An 18,237-nucleotide genomic window follows, 5' to 3' on the forward strand; every position below is an offset into this window, starting at 1 on the left:
GAGAGAGAGAGAGAGAGAGAGACAGAGCATGAGCGGGGGAGGGGCAGAGAGAGAGGGGGACACAGAATCCAAAGCAGGCCTCCAGGCTCTGAACTGTCAGCACAGAGCCTGACACGGGCTGGAACCCACAGACCACGAGATCATGACCTGAGCCAAAGTTGGACGCTCAACCGACTGAGCCACCCAGGCGCCCCCCACCACTCGCCATGAATTTTTCTAAATAAAGATGAAAAAAAGTTTCGTTAGTTCAATAGTTCTCTGTCCTAGCTGACATTAAAATCACCTGAGAGCTTTTATTTTTATTTACTTTTTTTTAAACTTTTTTTTTTAACATTTATTTATTTTTGAGACAGACAGAGACAGAGCATGAGCAGGGGAGGGTCAGAGAGAGAGGGAGACACAGAATCCGAAACGGGCTCCAGGCTTTGAGCTGTCAGCCCAGAGCCCGATGCGGGGCCGGAACTCACCGACCGCGAGATCATGACCTGACCCAAAGTCAGACGCCCAACCGACTGAGCCATCCAGGCACCCCTTTATTTACATTTTTAAAAGATTTTATCTTTAAGTAATCTCTACAGCCAATGTGGGTCTTGAACTTACAACCCTGAAATCAAGAGTCATACACTCCATCAACTGAGCCAGCCAGGTGCTCTTTATCTGAGATCTTTTAGACCTATAAATGCCCAGACTCCACCTGCTAGAGATTTTTATTTAGTTGGTCTTGGGTGGGGTCCAAGCTTCTGAATTTAAGTCTCCTTAAATGAACTTTTTTTTTTTTAATTTAAATTCAAGTTAGTTAACATACAGTATAGTCTTAGCTTCAGGGATAGAACCCAGCGATGTATCTCTTACATATGACACCCAGTGCTCATCCCCAAAAGTGCCCTCCTTAATGCCCATCACACATTCAACCCATCCCTCCATCCACCTCCCCTCTATCAACCCTCAGTTTGTTCTCTGTATTTGAGAGTCTCTTATGGTTTGCCTCCCTGTTTTTATCTTATTTTTCCTTCCCTTCCCCTATATTCATCTGTTGATTTCTCAAATTCCACATATGAGTGAAATATATGATATCTGTCTTTCTCTGACTATTTTGCTTAGCATAATACCCTCTGGTCCCATCCATGTTGTTGCAAATGGCAAGATCTCATTCTTTTTCATCACTGAGTACTATTCCATTGTGTGTGTCTGTGTGTGTATTTATCACATCTGCTTTATCCATTCATCAGTTAAGGGACATTTGGGCTCTTTCCATAATTTGGCTATTGTTGATAGCACTGCTATAAACATTGGGGTTCATGCTTCAAAAAATCTAGTGAGGTTTCAGGCACAAAACAAGTCCTTATTACATTCTGATTGAAAGGGACTTATTTGTTTAAAGTAATTTCTTAAAAATAACCATCATAATGTCATGACTGTTTACCCAAATCAGCAGCTATAATATGATTATATTGTATATGTATTGCCAACACTGCAGGAATATTACCTATGGCATGTGTGTGTCCTTCCCAATGTGATTGATAAAACAGGGGGCTTTTATCCTGCCAAAGAGCTGTGCTAATTGTAATTTTAAAGGGCCAGTACTGCAGGTCCTAAATAACCTCCCTCCCCCCCAAAAAAAGCCTTTTAGATATAGAGGATGGAGCCCAGTTAGATGGGACTTCAAAGGAAAAGAAGGGATGGTTCATCAAGAGTACTGCTGAGATGAGTGATGCTAAGAGCTTTAGACTTAGAAGGAACACACTGGAGGATGAATATACTAGAGAAAATAAGATTAAAAGTATTAATATTTAAATTATAGGCAGGAATGATGAGGGGAGTCTGGCGGGTTCAGTCATTTGAGCGTCCAACTCTTGATTTTGGCTCTGGTCATGATCTCATGGTTTGTGGGATCAGACCCCGCATCGGGATCCATGCTGTTAATGCAGAGCCTGATTAGGATTCATCCTTAGATGAACCTCTTTTTTTTCTCTCTCCTCTCTTTCTGCTCCTTCTCCCACTTGCTCGCTCTCTCTCAAAATAAGTAAATAAACATTAAAAAATCATAATAAATAAATAAATTATAGGCAGGAATGATGAAAAGGACATAGTCAAAAGTACTCTGAAATACTTAAATGTATTTGAGTATGGAACAAGTACTCCCGAAGGTAGATTAAAGCAAGAAAAAGAGACCAAGAGAGTCAGGCTCATTGGACCAAAAACTATCTTGAGAGAATTCGAGACAAGATTATAAACTAACCCAGACCGTTTCCTATTTTTTCTATAAATTTCTGGAGCAGTTTTTTAAAAACTACAGTAACAAGTTCTAGAAAAGAACTGTATTGCAAATTGTATATTAAAAGATAATTAAATAGGAAGAAGAGTACACATCTGAAAATGTATCTACTAAGAGTCTTGTGCTGAGAATAATGACAGCATAATAGAATTTCTGGGCATGTTTGAAAAGGGTTCCCAAGCATCAAAACTCAAGTTGCGATTTGCTCCAGTAACAACAGTGTGATGATCATTCTCGTGAAGAGTGGCTCCTGTCATAGAAGACCCCAGAGAATTAGAATGACATCTTGAAAAGCTCCAGTGAAATCCACGTAAGACACTGAGAATGGAATTTAGTTTGTGAATCTTTCCTTCATTATTCCAGAGTTCCCCATAAATTGGGAAGAGAAACCAGTGAGACTGGTAAACTATTTCAATACCTCTTTAATAACGCTCTGAATTTACACAATAGTATGAGTAATTACTGTGGATGTAAGATATGCAATGGTTCTTTATTCTCTCCACCATCATTAAGGCAAGGACAGAAGTAGGGATAAAGTTTCTCCATGAAAGTGCTAGTGAAGGTGTAAATGTGGGTCATGGTTTTAGCATTGTAGAAAGACACCTGTCCTCCTTCATAATCCAGGTATATTCCCACCTTGTTGAGGTTGTTAGTCAGTTTCAGACTGCATGAAGGTAAATCTAGAGCCTTTAGATCAGTTTGGTTCCTTAGTCTTAAAAGCCAGAATCCTTGCTCAGGAGTTAGAGGACAGCTGCCCTTCCGAATGATGGATTCTCTGACGACTCCAACTGTCCACTTTGTCTTCTTTGACACATCCACTTCCCAGTACCACTTCCCAGATGTGAAGCCTTTTGAGCCCAGCACAGCCACACTTGAGTCAAACCTCTCTGGATCATCAGGCATTACCTGCTTAATGTCATCATGCCACACACTGGTTTGATTTTTGGAGAGCATCAGATTTGGGTGAGCTGTTTTAGGGTCCAGAGTTAATGGAGATAGGCCTAGTAAGAAAATAAAGCAGGGATAGGGAGAAAATGGATGAATATAAATTCCCCAAGTAAAAGACAGTATTTACACAGACACCAGTAATTTATCTTCCCATGTACATATACTCGTAGGCAGGTAATCACTTAAATACTTTTTATTGTTTTATACCCATGTGGCTGTATTCTAGATATCTTTTAATTTGTGGTAAAAATATGACTTGACTCTGAACCAATTTATGCTGTAACAAAGAAAACAATACAAATAATATTAATATGTTCGACCAAATGTAAGAAAATACAAATGCTGATGGGATAAAAATTAGGTAAGTTTGTCCTGGGAGAACTTTCTAAGGACAAAAAACATTTCAGTTATGATATAACATCTGTGAGATGTATTCTGGATGCATTGAGTAAACAAAGGCAAGAAAGGAATAAAAATAGTAGCTTATGTGGGAGGGAGGGAAGGTAAGGGCTTGCCTGTTACAGGCAGGTAAGTCTGAGCTAACTGGTAAGGGTTTAGAGGACAGTGGTGAGAAGTTTACATTTGGCTTAATAGATAATGGGACTTTTGAGATGTGGAGTGGTTTATGCCACTGCTATTCAGAGTGTTTGGTTACCAGTCTGGGACAAAATAGTACAGAAATTAAGAGTTAAGCTCTTAGAAATTTTCATAGCAATCTGACAGTAATTTTATGTCAGTTGAATCTAATAATTAAACAACCAGTCTTGTACTTCGTAATTTTCTTAAATTCCACTTTTTCAGGTAATTAATTTATACTCTGTTCCACAAACACATCAGTCTATGACAGGTTGAGATTTTAAAACCTGGTCCTTGGGGCACCTGGGGCACCTGGCTCAATCGATTGAGTTTCCAACTTCGGCTAAGGTTGTGATCTGGCATTTTGTGATTTTGAGCCCTGGACTCGTTGCTGTCAGTGCTGAAGCTGTCAGCGCAGAGCCCACTTCAGATCCTCTGTTCCCCATCCTCGTGCTCCCTCCTCCACTTGCTCTCTCTCTCTCTCTCTCTCTCTCTCTCTCTCAAAAATAAATACACATTAAAAAAACTGGTCCTCATCACAGGCCATTTGATAAGCATTGGTTTAGACAAGTAAATGGACAGCAGTATAAAAAGGAATTTCTAAATGAAGAGATGTTGGAAGAGTGTTTGGTTACCAGTCTGGGACAAAATAGTACAGAAATTAAGAGTTAAGCTCTTAGAAATTTTCACAAATTTTAGTTGTAAGATAATCAAACCTTGGCACAAAATTTGATAAAGGAAACATAACGACAATATGTTCACATAAAGGACACAGATACATACATACATACATTTGTTGTTAATGGATTTATTGATCCTTGGAAGTGAGATCAATCCAGTCCAGCTCTCTCTTCCCAGAAAAGCCAGAGTCTTATTTTTTATCATCCCAAGGATTTCTCTTCCAACAAGGGACTTTGTAGAATCCTGACTTTTTTCATATAGGCTGAATCTTCCCTCCCTCCCATATCCCCATTTACCTTAAGTTGTTGCTCTTTCCAATGCAAGGACTGGATTTCTTTGGAAGTATCATCCAGACTTCTTACCAACCTTTTTAGAACCTAGTCTGCTTTTGTCATCAAGCCTCTGACACCTCCAGCTAACTCAACCTGCCATAGCTCTGAAGATTCCTAGGAGTCAGCTTTGCCTTCCCTCTTTTCTTCTCATACCATATTCAACCAAACAGTAAATTCTGTGTCAGCTCCACCTTTAAAATGTAATCTGAGCCTACTCATAATATAGAGACAGATGATTTCTTAAATACTGCTGGCCTGGAACTATTTGCAATAGCTTTTTAACTGTCCTGTCTCCACTCTTGCCCATCCGCAACCTATTCTGCCATAATATGAATGAGATCATCCAGTTCTCCTACTCAACTCTTACACTTTCCATCACTCCCAAGATAAAATCCAGAGTCCTTACAGAGCAAATAGGACCTACATGATTTACCTACCTCTGTGACCTCATCTCCTAATACACATCTCCCTTATTTACTTTGATCCAATCACTTTTGCTTTTGGCTGTTCCTTGAATGTATCAAACTCATTCAGATTTTAGGGCCTTTACACTTTCTTTCCTTGTCCTAAAACACTCTTTCCCCATGTGGTTCACTCCTTCACCTTATTCCAGCCTTTGTTAATGCAAGTTCAGTAAGATGTTAGTGATAGAATCTAGGTAGGTATAGTGATGTTCACTATAAAATTCTTTAAGCTTTTCTGTATGTTTGGAAATATCCACAGTGAAACATAGGGAGGGGGAGTTACCTCTTCAAAGAGGTTTTTTTCTGGCCCTTCTGTCTAAAATAGCATGTTCATCTATTCATCACTGTCTGTACCCTATCTTACTTTTTGCTCATAAATACTTACTGAATGTACCTTACTTGACTTTCTTGACAATGGTTATCACTGTGTGACATTACTTACTGTTAGCATTGTCCATTTCCTCCATTAGACTGTAATCTCTGACAGGATGGGACTTCATCTGTTTTATTTCCTTACATACCTTCAAAATTGGGAACTGTTCCTGGGTATTCAAGTAACTATTTGTTAAATAAATAAACTTCAAAGTTCCATTTGAATCCTTGACATTAACTAATTCCACCACGTTTCATATTCCTGTTATCCTTGGCCAAAACCCATAATGTAGACCCATTCAATGATTTACCCTCCATGTACTCTTATCCCATTATCCCATTATTCTGTTCTTTGCTTCCTGTACCTTCACCCATCCTCCCATTGCTCCTACCAAACCCTTTCCACTCTGCCCTTCAGAACTCCCTCCCTAAGTAACTCTCCAGTATCCCCACTCTACAGAATTCTCTTATCACCTCCTTACTTTACAGAAACCTATTCTTCTCCAAAAAATACAACTTGAAAAGTCCATGAAACTATTAGTTTTCTAAATTCAGAGCCAGAGATCCAGGAGCCACCACCCCCACTTCTAGACCCTTACTCTAATCCTTATCCTCATGTAAAAATCACTCTTCTTTTGAGGCTCTTATTACGTCTCATATTACTCTCTATCTCTATTTGATGTTGTTATGTACAGACTTCCTGATTATATTCTCTGTGCTTTGGATTAGCTGTACACCACTATCCCACCTCCAGCTCATCATCTCAAGGGATTTCACTATCCTTTGGATATAGCCATTTTTCCATTCTTGTACATCCTTGGCTTTACTGCTAGTGATTTCTGACTCCATTCTCTAAAATCTTAAACTCAGATACCCCATTCTCTTATATTTTATTTTCTCACTCTCATCTCCCCCTACAACCATTACTTGACTTCATTAACAACTCTAGTGCCTCATTTCTCCTTACTATCCTGATCTGTCTGCCTTCTGGCTTAAAATCCTTCCCTAAACTGCTTAGTATTGGCAGCTTTATTGCCAATAACCTTATCATTTTTAACCTTGTGTCTGCAGCATTTGTCATGTAACTCTCCAACTCTGGATCTATCCAGCTGTCAAAATTCAAATGCCAATTCCTGACCACTGCTGGAGGAAAATCACAAAATTGTACATGTGTAGATATTATTACAGATTCATTATTTCCACTCTGTGCTCGACCATCACCCCTACTGTATTTCCTAAATCAAACTCTCTCCAGTTTCTCACAGCAATTTCAGACTTTTGGCTCTCTCCTCAAACATCTGTTCCTTCCTCACTGCCAGCAGATGACTTCTTCTCCTGCTTCATAGAGAAATTATAGTACATCTTATAGGGATCCCTCATTTCGTCCCATGTCTACTGCAAGTTCCATCTGATGAAAATTGTTTGCCTTTACTATTTTATCTCCTCTCCATTTTCAGAGGAAACTGAGGAAAGTCAGTACTTCTCTTTCTAGATCTCACTCACTCTTCCCTACTACCACCAGTTATCCACAGTCTTATACCATTGGTTTCTGCCTTTCTTTAGGCTGTTTTCCCTCAGTCTGTTTTAGAAAGCCCTCTTTTGGGGTGCCTGGGTGGCTCAGTCAGTTAAGCGTCCAGCTTTGGCTCAGGTCATGATCTCACAGTTGGTGGGTTCAAGCCCCATGTTGGGCTCTGTGCTGATAGCCCAGTGCCTGGAGCCTGCTTTAGATTCTGTGTCTTCCTCTCTCTCTGACCCTCCCCTGCTCTCACTCTGTTACTGTGTCTCTCAAAAATAAATAAACATTAAAAAAATTTTTTTTATAAATGTCCTCTTTTGGGGTGCCTGGCTGATTCAGTCAGAAGAGCATGCAATTCTTGATCTCAGGGTCATGGGTTCAAGCCTCATGTTGGGTGTAGAGATTACTTAAAATAAATAATTTTTTTAAAGTCCTCTTTTAACTCTGCTGCCATGTTCACATCCTCCCTTCTTAGTGAACCTTTGCAAGTGAGTGATCTATTCCCTTCACTACTGCCTCATTCCAAATCCCTCCTGAACCCTTCACAGTATAACCCATTCCACCCTTTTATTTACTTATTTTTTTTTTATGAAATTTATTGACAAATTGGTTTCCATACAACACCCAGTGCTCATCCCAAAAGGTGCCCTCCTCAATACCCATCACCCACCCTCTCCTCCCTCCCACCCCCCATCAACCCTCAGTTTGTTCTCAGTTTTTAACAGTCTCTTATGCTTTGGCTCTCTCCCATTCTAACCTCTTTTTTTTTTTTTTTCCTTCCCCTCCCCCATGGGTTCCTGTTCAGTTTCTCAGGATCCACATAAGAGTGAAACCATATGGTATCTGTCTTTCTCTGTATGGCTTATTTCACTTAGCATCACACTCTCCAGTTCCATCCACGTTGCTACAAAAGGCCATATTTCATTTTTTCTCATTGCCACGTAATATTCCATTGTGTATATAAACCACAATTTCTTTATCCATTCATCAGTTGATGGACATTTAGGCTCTTTCCATAATTTGGCTATTGTTGAGAGTGCTGCTATGAACATTGGGGTACAAGTGGCCCTATGCATCAGTACTCCTGTATCCCTTGGATAAATTCCTAGCAGTGCTATTGCTGGGTCATAGGGTAGGTCTATTTTTAATTTTCTGAGGAACCTCCACACTGCTTTCCAGAGCGGCTGCACCAATTTGCATTCCCACCAACAGTGCAAGAGGGTTCCCGTTTCTCCACATCCTCTCCAGCATCTATAGTCTCCTGATTTGTTCATTTTGGCCACTCTGACTGGCGTGAGGTGATACCTGAGTGTGGTTTTGATTTGTATTTCCCTGATAAGGAGCGACGCTGAACATCTTTTCATGTGCCTGTTGGCCATCCGGATGTCTTCTTTAGAGAAGTGTCTATTCATGTTTTCTGCCCATTTCTTCACTGGGTTATTTGTTTTTCGGGTGTGGAGTTTGGTGAGTTCTTTATAGATTTTGGATACTAGCCCTTTGTCCGATATGTCATTTGCGAATATCTTTTCCCATTCCGTTGGTTGCCTTTTAGTTTTGTGGATTGTTTCCTTTGCTGTGCAGAAGCTTTTTATCTTCATAAGGTCCCAGTAATTCACTTTTGCTTTTAATTCCCTTGCCTTTGGGGATGTGTCGAGTAAGAGATTGCTACGGCTGAGGTCAGAGAGGTCTTTTCCTGCTTTCTCCTCTAAGGTTTTGATGGTTTCCTGTCTCACATTTAGGTCCTTTATCCATTTTGAGTTTATTTTTGTGAATGGTGTGAGAAAGTGGTCTAGTTTCAACCTTCTGCATGTTGCTGTCCAGTTCTCCCAGCACCATTTGTTAAAGAGGCTGTCTTTTTTCCATTGGATGTTCTTTCCTGCTTTGTCAAAGATGAGTTGGCCATACGTTTGTGGGTCTAGTTCTGGGGTTTCTATTCTATTCCATTGGTCTATGTGTCTGTTTTGGTGCCAATACCATGCTGTCTTGATGATGACAGCTTTGTAGTAGAGGCTAAAGTCTGGGATTGTGATGCCTCCTGCTTTGGTCTTCTTCTTCAAAATTCCTTTGGCTATTCGGGGCCTTTTGTGATTCCATATGAATTTTAGGATTGCTTGTTCTAGTTTCAAGAAGAATGCTGGTGCAATTTTGATTGGGATTGCATTGAATGTGTAGATAGCTTTGGGTAGTATTGACATTTTGACAATATTTATTTTTCCAATCCATGAGCAGGGAATGTCTTTCCATTTCTTTAAATCTTCTTCAATTTCCTTCATAAGCTTTCTATAGTTTTCAGCATACAGATCCTTTACATCTTTGGTTAGATTTATTCCTAGGTATTTTATGCTTCTTGGTGCAATTGTGAATGGGATCAGTTTCTTTATTTGTCTTTCTGTTGCTTCATTGTTAGTGTATAAGAATGCAACTGAGGGGCGCCTGGGTGGCACAGTCGGTTAAGCATCCGACTTCAGCCAGGTCGCGATCTCGCGGTCCGTGAGTTCGAGCCCCGCGTCGGGCTCTGGGCTGATGGCTCAGAGCCTGGAGCCTGTTTCCTGTTCAGATTCTTGTCTCCCTCTCTCTCTGCCCCTCCCCTGTTCATGCTCTGTCTCTCTCTGTCCCAAAAATAAATAAACGTTGAAAAAAAAAATTTAAAAAAATAAATAAAAAAATAAAAAAAAAAAAAAAAAAAAAAAAGAATGCAACTGATTTCTGTACATTGATTTTGTATCCTGCAACTTTGCTGAATTCCTGTATCAGTTCTAGCAGACTTTTGGTGGAGTCTATCGGATTTTCCATGTATAATATCACGTCATCTGCAAAAAGCGAAAGCTTGACTTCATCTTTGCCAATTTTGATGCCTTTGATTTCCTTTTGTTGTCTGATTGCTGATGCTAGAACTTCCAGCACTATGTTAAACAGCAGCGGTGAGAGTGGGCATCCTTGTCGTGTTCCTGATCTCAGGGAAAAAGCTCTCAGTTTTTCCCCGTTGAGGATGATGTTAGCTGTGGGCTTTTCATAAATGGCTTTTATGATCCTTAAGTATGTTCCTTCTATCCCGACTTTCTCAAGGGTTTTTATTAAGAAAGGGTGCTGGATTTTGTCGAAGGCCTTTTCTGCATCGATTGACAGGATCATATGGTTCTTCTATTTACTTATTTTTTTAAGTTTCAGGTTATTTCTTTTTCTTTCTTCCTTTTTTTTTTTTTTTATTTATTTCTTTTTGAGAGAGAGAGAGAGAGCACGTGCATAAGTTGGGGAGGGGCAGAGAAAGAGGAGACAGAGAATCCCAAGCAGGCTCCCCGCTGTCAGTGCAGAGCCCAATGCAGGGCTCCAATTCATGAACCATGAGATCATGACCTAAGCCAAAGTTAAGAGTCAGAGGCTTAACTGACTGAGCCACCCAGGCACCCCCGCTCCAAATTCCACTCATTTAAAATTGCCCTTATTGGAAGATAACAACACACACCAGTAAACTTACAGTCCCAGCAGCCAAACCTTGTAACTGGCAGTACAGAGAATGCCCTGTCAATCAGCGTGTCTATAGCCCCAGAAGACATCTAGCCTGACTGCAGGCCCCACCCACCAACAAAAGCCTCTCAGGGGACAAGGCAGGGAGAGCACCCTAAAATTCAGTGCAACCACAGCCCTGGCAAACAGGCTGAAGGCAGGCATCTGATCTGACTGCTGACACTGCCCAACTACAAGCCCATGATGGCCCCAGACTGTCCTCTTAACATCACAGGGGCCAAACCCAGCCCACAATGGGCAAAGTGGGCCTATGAAGACAACTGAACTGAAAGCAAATGAGGGTCAGCCACAATAATGGGGTACACCCCCATAGGAGACACCCCTGAAGCTCCTGCTTCTGGTAAACAGGGGATATTGTGCTACAGCCACCACAGGACTTCTAAGAAGACCTCTACTTTCAAGATCAGGAGACATAACTGACTTTACTAATACATTGAAACAAACACAGAAAGTTAGACAAAATGAGGAGACAGAGGAATGTGTCCCAAATGAAAGAATAGGACAGGGGTGCCTGGCTGGCTCATTCAGAAGAATGTACAATTCTTCATCTTGGAGTCATGAGCTCAAGCTCTGTGTTGGGTGTGGAGATTACTTAAATAAATAAAACTTAAAAAGAAAAAAAGGAGAAGAAGAAAGAACAGGACAAAATCACCACAAAAGAGCTAAATTAAATGGAGATAAAGAATATGCCTGGCAAAGAATTCAAAGTGATGGTCATAAGATACTCATTGGACTTAAGAGTGGAGAATCTCGGTGAGACTTTCAACAAAGACATAGAAAATATAGAAAATCAGAGATGAAGAACTCAATAACTGAAATTTAAAAATACACCAGTGGGGAGACGCCTGGGTGGCTCAGTCAGTTAAGCATCTGACTTCAGCTCAGGTCATCATCTCATGGTTTGTGTGTTGGGGCCCCACATTGGGCTCTGTGCTGACAGGGAGGAGCCTGCTTGGAATTTTCTCTCTCTCTCCCTTTGAGCTCTGTTTTGCAGTGCAGAGCCTGCTTGGGATTCTTTCTCCCCCTCTCTCTCTATCCTTCCCTCACTCACACTGTCTCTGTCTCTCTGAAAAATAAACTTAAAAAATACAAAACATAAAGACAAATAAACAAATTAACCCGCATTTACCTTTGAAAACCTTCATGGCTGGTGTGAGGGAAACAAGGGGAGGGTTATTGTGTAGGACGACTTTCACTATCACTAACAGAATCACTGCTATCTATTGGCTCAATGGAGTCTTTCTTTTTGTGCAACTCTAACAAGGAACCTATCCAATAACACTTGCTTTTGCCTCCTTTTGAGGATTTCATGGAAATGTGGCATTGCACTGACAATTGCTCACAATCCCACAGAGAGAGAGACACAGGAGAGAGAGAGAAACCATTGGTTTAGTTATGATCATGGGACATTTGGTGTCACGTACTACTCATATTGCAAGACATCACTTGTTTATCAAGTTAAAATTTATTAGAAATGTTTGCTTGTCTTGCAGAATACTCACTGAACAAGTTACTTGCAATCCAAGGTTTTACTGTACTAATTAGGGCCACAGAAGAGTTCCCACAGAAGAAACAGAGACTGGGAGACCCAGGAACCAATAGCTATGACCCTCTGATACCTGGAGAGAGAGAGGATTGCATTTCCCTCCACATCATGTACTGGATGGGACCTTTGTACAGGCCTGGGTTCAACTTTCTGGAGATAAGCTCTCTGGGTATCAGCACCTTTGTTCCTTGTTCCAAGCTGCAGGGGACATAAATCACTTATTCTTAGACATCCTCCAGGAACTGGAGGAAGGATATTAATACCATATAGAAACACTTACCTATCCAAGAGAGATGTGATATCCTAGAAGAGAAAAGGAGCAATAAAGAAATTAGATGCCTGCTCATCAACTCCAGAAATTTCTTTGGTGATACTGGCCACCACCAGAATTTTATCATCAGTACTGAGATTCTGTGCAGATGTTGCCATTCCAATTCATCCCAACCTCCATATATCTTTTCTGATCGGTATCCTTCATCTAACCCAGGATAAACTGGCCTTATCTTATTCTGGTTTTCTAGTGTTGCCTTTTACATGAAACAAGGGGAGAAATTAATAGCTAGGCTATTTCTACCTATACTGCCAAATGGTCTCAGGAGAAAAATAGTGTAGGCTTTCCAGACCCAAAGCCACTTTCTCTTACTCTGACTAAGTAAACTTCTGAGTGCTAAGGTGATAATCAATGACACTTCGGAGGTGAAGCTTCAGATAGTAAATATTGGCAAACACCTTTCAAACAGGTCAATTGAAAGCCAATCTAAGTTTCAACATTCTTATTTTTGAGAAACAAATCTTCAAAATTCTTTATGAAGAAACATTAAAATATTAATAGATACCATTACTAAGGGCATTTATTATCTTTTTTTAGGAGGGTGAAGGCAAAGCTTTCTACTGAGTGTAAGGCAAAAGTAGCCTTCTGCATTTCTCCCAGAAAATCTTAAAAGCACTACGGCAGTTCTTTTTTTTCCCCTCCTGGTGGGGAAAAGCTGCTTCTATGTCTTTTCCAACCCTCTTTCCCCTAACTGGTGTACCCATAATTATGTTAATATGGAGTCTTACTTTGAGAAAGTCGAAGGGATCCTGCTGTTCCATCCGTGCCTGGATGCTCACCAACATCTCCTTGGCTAGGAGACACTGTTCCTGAAGCTGGTTCAGATTCAGCTCCATATCCTCGTTCAAGGCTTTCCCCTCTTCTCGGAGCTCATTTAAAATGTTCTTTTCTTTGCTGTGCAGGAACTGATGTAGCTTTAGAAACTCCAAGGAGATGTGTTGCTGCAGATGTAGCTTGTTTTCCTGGAAACCTCCATGATCATCACCATGGTAATTACTGAGACTAGCTCTTGGGGATGGGGGCCCACACCATCAATACTCACACAATGCGGGAAATACCATAACAGGAAAATGCATAAAAATGACTCTTGAGTATCATCACTTAACCATACTAATAGGAATCCTTTGGGAGATTTACTTTGTTTTTCTGTCAGTTTAATAGTTTAGGAAGGAAATCATCAAAAGTGGTCTTTAGGTTCCTATTACAGTACTGAGGTGGTAACCAATGCCATATAAGGCTGTGGGGTTAATTAATTAGTTAAACATCCTGCAATGAATGATAGTACTTTCCTACCCAGAAGTACAAACCAGTGTCTACCAAGTGATGCTGTCAGACTGGGGCCATAACGAGGCTGAAAGAACTATTCTTATCTAGAAATCAGAGCTGGGGGGAGGGTGGATGCCACTTCTGCTACCAAGACAACATAGAAGAAGCAGGAAATGGACAATGTCTGAAGCACTGAAATTGATAACTGCTACACTTAACACCCTTTTTCTCAGGTAACTGCAACATCCTGAGCGGTGAACCATCTGACATCCAGGCTTCTCAGATCCTTATCCTCATCATGTCTAGTGATCTCCCCTGTATCTACTCATTCTTTTAATCACACAGGACTTTATCATGCCCAGCCATTTCACTACCTCCAAAATTAACTCTTTAAAAAAAATTTTTTTTTAAGTTTATTTATTTATTTTGAGAGAGAAAGCGTGTGCACGATCACGAGCAGGGGAAGGGACAGAGAGAGAGGAGAGAGAGAATTCCAAGCAGGCTCCACATGCTGGCAGCACAAAGCCTAATGTGGGGCTTCAGCTCACAAACCATGAGGTCATGACCTGAGCCAAAATCAAGAGTAGACGCTTAACCAACTGAGATACCCAGGAACCCCAAAATTAACTTATTATGCTCACTTAGTCAGATACCTCTATAGAAACAATTATTGGGTATCATTGAAACCTCTTATTCATTGACCCCCTCCATTTCTGTTCATCTTCTCTGCCTCCATGTCCCCTTTTGTCCAGGTTGGATTCTATGGTCCATCATTATAATGGCACACTTAAAATTCACTCTATCCTCTAGCTCACACATCTCCAGTCTTCCTTTTGCCTATTTCACTACTATTCTCACTCTTATTTGTTGGTTTTGTGTCCTCTAACCAAGCTCTGAATATTAGAGTTATTTGATTTTTTTTCCTGGGCTCTTTCCCCTTCTCTTTCTACATTCTCTTTCTAGGTAATCTCCTCTTCTCACACAGATTTAAATCAGTCTGTATGCTGACTTCTTATTTCCATCCTAGACCAACTTCCAAGGTCTAGATTCCTGTATCCAACTACCTATTTGACATTTCCACTCACCCCTCACATCTAATCAGTCACCACATCCAGGTTTTGTTTTTTTTTTCAATCTCCAAAGTATATGCCAAAGCTGTTTATTTCTATCTCCACTGCTTCTCTTGTCCAAGCCACTCTCACTATTCTCTGGGATTACTGCAGTAGCCTTCTAACCATTATCCTGTCATTGTCTCTCTTCTCACAGCCACTGGACTGATATTTTCAAAATAAGATGAAATCATGTCCTATCTAAACCCTTTAATGCCTTCTCATTATTCATAGGATGAAGTTCAAAATTCCTAATTTATCTCCAAGGGCCCACATAATTGGGCCCATATCCACCTCTTCAATCTCATTTTGCTTACCATGATCTAATTTTATTAGCTTCTCTCTATTTAATATAGCAACTAGTTTCCTATCAGGACTTTTCCATATGTTCTTTGCTCTTCATAGAACATTCTTCTCCAGGCCACTTCCTTCATATTCCTCTCAATCAGTTCCCTTGGCTAAGTTACTTATCCTTCAGTTCTCAATTAAAACAAATTTTTTAATGTTTATTTATTATTGAGAGACAGAGAAAGACAGAGCATGAGCATGGGAGGGGCAGAGAGAGGGGGAAACACAGAATCTGAAGGAGGCTCCAGGCTCTGAGCTGTCAGCACAGAGCCCAACGTGGGGCTCAAACTCACAAATCGTGAGCTCATGACCTGAGCTGAAGTCAGACACTTAACTGACTGAGCCACCCAGGTGCCCCTGGTTCTCAGTTTTTAGTAGGTGATTTCTTCAGAGAATACCCTTTCCCTAGCCTAAATTAGTTCTTCATGTATATGCTCTTGTAGCACGCTTTGCCTTCATTCATAGTAATTATCACAGTTGTCATTTTATTGCTATTGATGGGATCACTCAATCCCATTAATCTGTTTCCCACCCTAGTGTAATATAGTATCTAGTATAATGCCTTACCCACTCAATAAATTTTTTTTTAATGAATGAATGTTGACTGTAATAGCTGAACTAGGAACTCTTACAACAGAAACAACATTCTCTGGAGACATTATTTCCATCTATCCTTCTTCTTTCTCTCATTGTGCGTATTTCTGTACAATGCCAAATTCCAGAGAATCCCCTCCTCCATAGAATAATTAATGAAGAAACAGAACTCCCAGTTTAGCCCCATAACCCAGGGACTGCTTTGCCAAGTTTCTAACTATTAGTTGTCCTAGATCCCCTGTATATATAAAACAGCAATAGTTTATTTATTTAGTTTGAGGGGAGCTAGGAAAGATCAAATCAGATGATAAAAACCAGCAATCCAAGAGACCTTCAATCAGAGGTAGACTGATGGTAAACTCAAAAGAAAGGTATTTCTTTGGACATAGTAATCCTTAGTGCATTTTTCTGATAAATTCCTTATTTTGCCATATATAAAGAGAAAGACCAGACAGATCACAAACCCAGAACAATCACCTAGGGATGGGGACATAAGAAGGATCAGCATATAATGGGAAAGTTCAGTGTGCTCTCTCTGTTGAAGAACCATTGAGAACTTACTTCACTGCTGTATTTCATTCTATCCTACAGTGTCCATTTTCTAATGCTATAGCCCAGGTGCCATTTAGTGTATCCTTTACACTCACATGGCTGAAGTTACAAGGAAAGTGTTCCAGGTCTATCTCATAGCCCCTCTGCCCTGCTTCTCACCTTGTAAGCAGCAATAGCATCTTTCTGCATATTCTTCAGAGACTGAAGTTCCTTCAGTGTTGTCTCCAGTTGACCCTGGTGGATGGTAAGCTCCTCCTGGGAATACCACACAGACTTAATCCACACTAACTCGGGAGACGAAGGACCATAGGGACATCTCTCCTAAAGCCCCAGAGTGTGAGAAGAAAAAAAAAAAAAAAAAAAAAAAAAAAAGCAAGCTCTTGCTGCAAAAATCTTTCCTTTACCCTGAACTACAATTCCTGTCTCTTCTAAGAATTGTGAAGAATATAACAAGCAGCAGAAAAATTTAGTTTTATGCTCTTATTAGCTTACTGTAGGGGGTTGAAGAAGGTAATAGAACTCTACATCTTCTACTCTAGAAGTTATACTGTTCTCACTGTCTCTACTTTTATGTACATTATTATCACTTAGAGCACTCATTTCCCATTTCTGCCCATTAAAATGCAAATGATTTCCCAATTCAAGCTTTCCTTCACCACACATCCCCTATTTCAGTTTTCTCTAATCTTCTCTGAAATTCTAAATATTTATGAATTTTACAAATGTGATGAAATTTAGCTCTCAATAGTAGAATGTCTTGCTTCTGTTGTTTTATTCATTTTGAACTTGCCTAAATTTCAAGACTTTTATAACAAGAGCAATATCTTGTACATCCACATTCTACCCAGTGTCTAGTAGAGTGCTGTCATTGCAGAGTGTAAGTAAATATTTGATTGGGGGAGGGAGGAGTAGGCTTAGAGCTACTCCACTGTTCTTTCCTATCATCAGCAACTCTAGAGAAAGAACGTTGCAAGATATGTTGTATTTTCTAAGCTTACTAATAATCATCTGAATAGAGGGGTGGGGCTGAAAGAAAGAAGAAAACCTACAAAAGATTTTTCCCTGCTCTCCTAAGGCATTATTCAAGGCCCAGGGCTCACCCACCATGAAGAAAGTGACAGCATCAGAGATCTGCAGGAAATCTTTAGACTGCCCCACAGACAACCGAGCATCTTTGCATTGAAAGCAGATCAGTTTCCCATCTGGCTTACTGAATAGTTTCAGGTTCTCTCCATGCTCTGGGCACTGTGGATGGCCCTTGAGTAAGGGTAGCTTCTTAATCTTCTCTACCAGCTTCTCTAGCACAAGGTTGAATGTACAGTTGCTATATTGACATAGCATCTTACACTCAGGACAGAATGTTTCCTTTGCTTGCTGCTTCCAAAAGTTTTGGATACAAGCCTGGCAGAAGTTGTGGCCACAGCTTAGCATCAATGGATCACGGAACCAATCATTACACAGTGGGCAGTGTAGCTCCTTAGTAATATCTTGTATCTGCACTTGAGAGGGTATCTGGGTGATCAGATCATGCACTTCACCATAGTTGCCTGGGTCGATGTTGGAGGAGGGGCTGGAAGATACCTTTGGGAAAAAAAAAAAAAAACAGCTAAAATGAATTTATCTTTCTTGCTGCCCATTTCAGCACTCCAGGACAGTGGGCTCCATTCCTTTTTTTTTTTTTTTTTAATGTTTATTTTTGAGAGATAGAGTGTGAGTGGGGGAGGGGCAGAGAGCAAGAGGGAGACACAGAATCTGAAACAGGCTCCAGGCTTTGAGCTGTCTGCAGAGCCCAATGCAGGAAT

The 18,237-nt window shown here is 40.4% G+C and overlaps 1 protein-coding gene across 6 annotated transcripts in view; it reads right to left on the minus strand.

The window, feature by feature from the left end:
• Positions 1-2,679: 2,679 nt before the first annotated feature.
• TRIM69 (tripartite motif containing 69) overlaps positions 2,680-18,237 on the minus strand; it is a 51,242-nt gene continuing 35,684 nt past the window's right edge. For 2 of the 6 annotated variants that reach the window (XM_047861335.1, XM_047861332.1), the window contains exons 2-7: positions 17,540-18,016; positions 16,595-16,756; positions 13,295-13,528; positions 12,516-12,538; positions 12,309-12,433; positions 2,680-3,276 (exon numbers count right to left, since the gene is read on the minus strand). In XM_047861335.1, coding sequence (XP_047717291.1) covers positions 2,735-3,276; positions 12,309-12,433; positions 12,516-12,538; positions 13,295-13,528; positions 16,595-16,756; positions 17,540-17,866 — 1,413 coding nt within the window. In that variant the 5' untranslated portion in view covers positions 17,867-18,016 and the 3' untranslated portion in view covers positions 2,680-2,734. Of the gene's footprint in view, positions 3,277-12,308; positions 12,434-12,515; positions 12,539-13,294; positions 13,537-16,594; positions 16,757-17,539; positions 18,017-18,237 lie in introns of those variants that run through there. The other 4 variants (XM_047861336.1, XM_047861334.1, XM_047861333.1 and 1 more) reach the window with 4 other exon arrangements.

Source organism: Prionailurus viverrinus, chromosome B3 (genome assembly GCF_022837055.1).
Source record: "Prionailurus viverrinus isolate Anna chromosome B3, UM_Priviv_1.0, whole genome shotgun sequence".
NCBI lineage: Eukaryota > Metazoa > Chordata > Mammalia > Carnivora > Felidae > Prionailurus > Prionailurus viverrinus.